We start from the raw sequence: 7106 nt of genomic DNA, 5'->3' as shown, positions 1-7106 counted from the left end.
CTCTCACCCCCTGAGAATGTTTCCCTCTGCAGTTTTCCCTGTCCACTGTCCACTCTCACCCCTTGAGAGCTTTTCCCTTCTCTGTCGTCTTCCAGGCCACCGAGATGTGTCATCCTTTGAGTGTTTTCTTCCACAGTGGTCTCTCTGCCCACTTTCACATCTTGAGAAACAGCGCACTTTATCTTGTAATAAACTCCATCTGTCTTCTACCCTACAGTGTGCCTCACTTGAACTCTTTTGCATGGATCACAATGACTAGGAAACTGAGGGAGGACAGAGAAAGATTATACTAACATTCTCACTTCCAGCATTCTGGGTAGAGCACTAAGACCCAGAGGGGCCTCGAGAAATGTACTGGAGAGTCAATTTGGCCAAACTATGACATGGTTTTCATAGCTGACCTCCAGTGGAAAAGAGTTGAAGATTAAAAATCAAACATTCAGAGTCAAATTTGCCCCAAGATTTGGTAGAAAAATCCGTGTTCTCATGTATGACAATGGTGATCTGGCTTCCATTAGCAGTGCCTTCCAAGGTCACTAAGAAGGTGAAGATGCTTTCGGGATTAGTGAGCCCAGATCTTCCTTGGACAGACTTCTTTGGGCTATAGAAAGGGCTCTCTGGGGGCAAGCAGGGAGAGGACATGATGGAGTGCTGATGCACGGACACACTCTTGCTGGGTCCTCACACAGAAACACCTTGGCAGCTCTCAGCTGGGAAGACGATGCTAAACCCCAGGATCCAAATGTCCAGGGAGGACAGACCCCAGCCCATACAGGGCCTACTGTAGACCGAGCTGGTATATTCACTAAGAAAAAGAATTCTGGATGAATGCAAGCCACACTAAGTGTCGATTTCCTTCTGCTTCTCTTTATATAACCTACCTATGCCTGACTCATGCTAAGCTACGCAACAAATCCTCACTGAGTGCACATGTTAAAACCGAATCCTCAGAGATCATTACTTGTATAAATAAGCTTTAATCCGTCACATCTCCTCTGCTTCTTAGTGGCATGCTCGCTGTTGTCAAGAAACCAAGCTGTGTGAAAGCTGTCAGTTCGCGGGTAAAGGGCGATGCTGAGCACATGGGTACCGTGCTCATAAATGCTGCCACTCCCCCCAGAAGCAAGGACAGCTAAGAGATGTGGTCACAGACCAACTCTGTTCCTTGGTTTAGTTCTTACCAACCCACCTAAATAAGTTAGGCTTTGTTTTGTTTTGTTTTGTTTGAGACAGAGTGTAACAGTGTAGCCCAGACTTCTCTAGAACTCCTTATGTAATGGATGTCGGCCTCAGATTTGGGCCGGTGCTCCTGCTGCAGAGGGCAGGGATTGCAGGCAGGGCCTCCACCCCTAGCTGGGTTTGTTTTTAATAGTTCTATCCACACAGGCAGCTCTTGGAGCTTTCTGCTGCCGTCTCCTTAACACTTGAACAGCGAGCCCCACCCACTCACATCTTTCATCGCCTTGATATTTTTTCTTCTCTAATTTGCTCAAGATTTTGCCCTTAGAAGCTCAGTGTGGACAGGCATAGACGCTGGTCTGGGCACAGCAGCCCCGTTCTACAAGCATGCTGGGAAAGGACTCAGGGAAGCTTTATGTTGTTTTCCTTTACTCAGTTTTTATTGATGTGGAAGTTAGACTGGAAGCAAAAGCCACACCGATTTTTCTTCCCAGAAAACATATTACCATGTTTTAAAAATGTTCTAACGGCTCCGTGGGAAATGTTATTTTTCAAATGCTCTGTTTCTGAAAGAGCAGCGCGATTAGCTTTTCTACAGCATTGCTAGTAGGCCTCCTAAACTCCCCAGGAAGAGCGTTGTGGGGATTTTTCCCTTGGAAGGAGCGGCAAATTTGCTGCTCCCCAAAGGTGCACTTCATTTAAGCACAGTTCCAAATAACTAAAAACATAACAAGGCGACGAATGAAAATTTGACAATTTAGTTAAAATAAAGGGTCTTATCTAGAACACAATGGGAGTATAAAAGAGAATTGCAAAAATAATAACTCTGGAACTCGGATAGATTTTTACAACTTTTCAAGTTTGGTCTCCTCCAAATGGGCAAATATGAAAGGAACTGGAGAGAAGAAAACAAAAGGGAAGTGAAAGACTTGTCCTCCTTAGAAGAAAATACAACGGCAAGGAGAGAGCAGACGACTTCAGAGGTTCCACTCTGTGATTTAGGCAGACTCCTACGACCTTCTCGGTGTTGCCTGGAGGCTGTGGCACAGTGACAAACCTGTCTGTGCAGCAGTTCCTAGAAGGCATTTTCGCAGGAGCAGGCCGGTGGTCTGGGGCGCGGCGGGGGTGGACGCTGGCAGCCCTTGTCCCGCTCCTCCCTCCTGGCGTGGTGATAGTGGGGATGGGGCCAGCGGTGGCGGTGGAGTGCCTGGTGGTCCCCAGCCCCCTCGTTGATCTCGGCTTCTCCCTCCCGCACACAGCACACAACTCCCAGGCGCCTCTGTAGCCGCCGCCAGAGCCCGCAGTCGCCCGCCTGGAAGAAGAGGTAGACGAAAGGGTTGAGGGCGCTATTGGCCACCTCCACGACGCGCATCGCCACCGCCAGGCCCTCTTCCTCCCAGTCACCCGCAGGCCCCGACGACCAGGCGGCGGCCAAGCGGGAGGAGAAGTAGGGCAGCTCGCAGCCCACGAAGAGCAACGCCAACGACAGACTCATTTTCAGGCTCTGCACCTTGGCGCGGGGCAGCGCACTGGGCAAGGGGGCTCGGGCCGGACTGGCGGAACAGCGTGCCCCAGCCACCGGAGCCTGAGACCCGCGCTGCCACCATGCACACAGCAGGTGACCGCAAGAGACACCCATGATAGCAACCGGCGCCGCGAAGCCCACGACAGCTTCATAGAGAGCGTAGACCTGCAGATGCCAGCGCGGCAGAGGCGCGAAGATGCCCCAGCAGCGATGCTCCCCCGGCCAGGCGCTGGCGGCCCGAGCTGGGGGAGAGCCCCAGCGCACCACAAAAGTCGGCGGCAGTGCCAGCAGCAGCGCCAGCAGCCAGCCCAGGGCAGCCAGGGCACGCGCGGGCAGCTGCGGGCCCTGCGGACGGCGCACGGCGAGCTGGCGCTCGAGGGCGATGAGCGCCACCAGGTGGGCGGAGGCGCCCCGCCCGGATGCCTGAAGCAGCTGCGAGAAGCGGCACGCCAGGTCGCCCAGAGCGGGACGCGGGTCGCCCAACAGTTCCCAAGCCAGCTGCGACAGCGCAGTGCCCCCGCACGCGTACAGGTCGGCTGCTGCCAGCTGCACCAGCAGGAAGTCCATCTTGCGACGCTTGGGACCCGGCCAAAGCCGGCTGCTGCCGCCGCACAGGCGACACAGCACGGTGGTGTTGCCCGCCACCGCGGCCACCAGGATGATTCCCATGAAGACCAGGTGGACCGGGTGGTTGGGTGGCCCGTGTGGCGGCGGCTGTGGTCCTGGGACAGAGGCCCCCTGCCCCGAAGTCAGGTTAAGATCCCAGCTCTGCAGGATGGCTACGGAGAGGTTAGGCGCCAGAGGCTGAGCTGAGGGGCTGAAGGAATTCTCCATCCTTAGTCCGGAGGAAGGAGAGGAGCCGCTGAAGGCGGTTCTTGCTTAAAATGCCAAAGTGGAGGCGCTGAGAGGTTTCACAGGCCGCACCGCTGGGTCTCTGCGACTTCCCAAAGTTAGTTGGAAAAAAAAAAAAAAACCACACGCATCCGGGGCGATATAGATTCGGGTGGAATTGTGCTTAGTTGTTTTTATAGTTGTCCTCGTCATTTGTCACTCAAATGTGGGTTGTACATTCGAGGAACACACATGATCACTATTCTCCACCTTCTCAACATGTCGCCCCCTCCTCCAATCCCAGCAAAGCTTCTGCTCATCCATGATGCCACCGCTGGGCTCTGGAAACCTTGCCCTGCAACGTACAGCCAGACAGAAAGTTCCGTGTGTGGCTTCTGCCAAGACTAGTTCAAGTTATCCCTGAAGCAATACAAGAGATAGGAAGCTCCTGACTGAGAGTGACCTTCCCCCTAAAAAAGTGATTTCTAGCAGAAAAAAAAGATAAAAATACTACTTTTGATTTTTTTTTTAAAGAAAAACCAGAAACATTTTGTAAAGACACAGGTCCGCACTTGCTAGAGAAATGCAAGGATACAAGCAACCCAGCAGGGTTCCTCATTTCCCCCCACTCCCAATCCACCTGGGCACCAGCGCAGAGCGTATGCTAGGCAAGCAATCTACTACAGAACTACACCCAGCTGCTAACAGCAGTAATGACTTTTTGAGCAGAGTGAATCTTTTTGACTAGGTGAATCTTTGGTGGGGGCATACCTTCCTTTGCCTGCAATGAGAACGGTTTAATTGGAGAGAACCAAGGGCCTTACTGTTGCCTGGCAATTAGGAATAGCAGAGGTTTGCAGCTTTCAAAAACTCACTAGAAGCACAGATGACGGCGACTCTCCTCCAGGGATGTACGCCTCATTTTGTTAGTCTGAAGAGGACTCTAATAGGCTTTTATACAAATGATGGTTCGCGTATTGAGTCCCCCTAGTATCTCCATCAGCGAGGGATGTGTCGCCAAGGCTCCTCTTTCTCTTGATTCTGTTTTCTAGCAGATGGGAGGTTGCTAGGAGGGACTACGCCTCCAATAAAGCCTAGAGAAAAGGTGACTAAGAAAATGCTACGGCGGCCAATTTTTAAAAAAGAAATCCAACTCACAGGAAATGGTTTAGATTTAATGCTGCCGCTTTTAGCCCTGCTTCACAAACAAATTCCAGTTTTCCCACTGGAAGCATCATTTGGTCTTTTGTGCTCCCATCACATTAATCACCGCAAAAGCGGAATTTCTTGTACTTCTTGGTCTTGGGCCAGGGAGGTGTGGGTGTCTGCTGCTTCCTAGGCTGCAGCAACGTTTGCAATCTGCAGAGGCATGAGTTAGGAGGGCTCGGTAGGGTACAGACGAACTTGCCCATTGCTGTGGGGATCTCGATCCTAAGGTCTATCACTTTGACTGGAGACATTTGTCATAGTCATTATACACCTAGTGCCTCATGCGCTGGACTGGACACATGATAGATATCAGTAAATATGTGTTTAGCTGATGAATTAGTAACTATATAATGCATGTCAGGTAACTTTGAGCAAAGTTCTAGTCTTGACTATAAATGTATCATGTAGATGCCTTTTCTATTTGTACCGGTATCATCCAGAGGAGCCCCAGGAAGACCAGAGGGTGTGTGGATGGTGATGTCTTTCTTTGCTGGGGCTTTGAAGAAAGCGGCAGAGTAACAACGGAGGAGACTTTCAGTCCTAATTTGATTTTCATACTCTTTCCTCACAGAGTTTGTCCAAGGCGTTTTCCTGTGCACCACACAGTCCAATCTTTCCTTCTGAACAGTGTAGGACAGCCAATGACTCTCCTACAAATCCAGTTCAGTATTTCTCAAATTCTGTTTGTGGGAATGTTCTCACAAATTACAAAGCAAAATTCTACCACTGAAACTGCATTCCACAGAACTTTAGAAAGACTTGATAAAATATTGATAAAAAACCAAAAACAAAGAAAGAGTTGTTTTCAAGCTGCTCAGGCTGCCAGAGTTGGTTGTGGTCAAAGAGTACCAATGGGACAAGTTGACCCTGACCTCCCTGCATGGAGATTTTTGTTATCACCTAATACCTGGTGGTACTGAAACAGTGAACAGGGTATTAGGACATGCATTGTATGCACTCAGCCTTGTTGGGGGCAGGAAGTGCTAGAAAGAACCGTGTCTCGTGTGTGAACAGGGTAGCAGTGGCATGGGATAATTCCCTGATCAACTGAATGAGTGCTATGCTCCACTGTTTGGTGAAGGAATTTTAACCTGTGCACCGCCTGCAGAGCCTCCATTGAGGTTTCTTAACCAAACTAATATTTCACTGGCATCGTTAATCTGGTATAGTGTAGTTTTTTCCCTATGTGACCTAGTTTCCCAGGGATGTTCATTTCTACCTATTTATTTGGTTCCTGGCTGTAGAATCAGAGAAATGATCAGAACCTGGAAAAGGTAGGTGGAATCACACATGCTAATAGCTATCACAGAAGTTGCTGGATATTTAGAAAAGCTTTTGGATGGGCCCAGAGGTGCAGTTGGTGCTGTCGTCCCAACTTGTGGACAGTTTCGAAAAGGAGAGTGGAACCTAGACAGTGATGAATTGTAGGGATAGTTTGCTTGTGCTTTAACAAATGAAGCTTGCCTGAAGATCAGAGTGCAGAGAGCCACTAGTTAGCCATGGAGGCCAGGCAGTGGTGGTGCACACCTTTAATCCCAGCACTCAGTAAACAGAGGCAGAAGGATCTCTGTGAGTTCAAGGCTACCCTGGGCTACGTGAGATTGAATCTGTTTCAAAGAGAAACAGAGATCACTCAACGGTGATGTAGCACTTGGGATCCCAGCACTAAGGAGGTGGAGACAGGAGTGAAATGGCTGGGTGGAGAGAGAAATATAAGGCAGGAGGAGACAGGAGCTCAGTGCAGTCTGAGGATTTGTAGAGACATGATCGCCCATTTGGTCCGAGCATTGGTAGAGGTAAGGACCCTCTAGTAGTTGGTTGCTGCTCTTCTCTGATCTTTCAGCATTAACTTCTAAATAAACTCCTAGATAAACTCTGGGGTTTATTTATTAAGACCAGTTAGAATTCATGCTACGATGAATGACTGGAGATGTCCTTCTCTTCTAAGGAAACCTTGCTGGGGTCAATACCTTGACATTTCAGCAGACCAAACATAATCTCATGTTTCTTCACACCATCAAGGTAACAAAGGATTCTGCTATGACTCTTGTCCCTTTGAGGATACAAAATCACCAGGCTCAGAAGCTGAAGTGGTCAGCTTCCGAGCCTGCCAGAGCCCCAGGTGGTGCTAGGACTTGTGAATTTGGGGTCAGCATGGTCTACATAGTGAGTTCCAGGCAGCAGGAGCTTTACAGTGAGGTACTGTCTCAATAGAGAGAAAAAGAAAATAAAAAAAAAACCCAACGTTATTCTAGTTTAGCTTTGAATTATTGTCAATTCCTCTCAGATTCTGACACTAGTAATTGTCTTGATGCTAAAGGTTTTTGTTTTTGTTTTTTATCGAGACAGGGTTTCTCGATAG

General features: G+C 49.4%; 1 protein-coding gene across 1 annotated transcript; it reads right to left on the bottom strand.

The window, feature by feature from the left end:
• Positions 1 to 1616: 1616 nt before the first annotated feature.
• On the bottom strand, positions 1617 to 3538 carry Gpr150 (G protein-coupled receptor 150). Its single transcript, XM_005356553.3, has one exon. It carries the CDS (start codon positions 3536 to 3538, stop codon positions 2255 to 2257), a length of 1284 nt encoding a protein of 427 aa, XP_005356610.1. The 3' UTR covers positions 1617 to 2254.
• Positions 3539 to 7106: the final 3568 nt, after the last annotated feature.

Source organism: Microtus ochrogaster, chromosome 19 (assembly GCF_000317375.1).
Source record: "Microtus ochrogaster isolate Prairie Vole_2 chromosome 19, MicOch1.0, whole genome shotgun sequence".
Lineage (NCBI taxonomy): Eukaryota > Metazoa > Chordata > Mammalia > Rodentia > Cricetidae > Microtus > Microtus ochrogaster.
The sequence above is the reverse complement of the archived record's forward strand: the minus strand, read 5'-3'. Positions and strand labels throughout refer to the sequence as shown.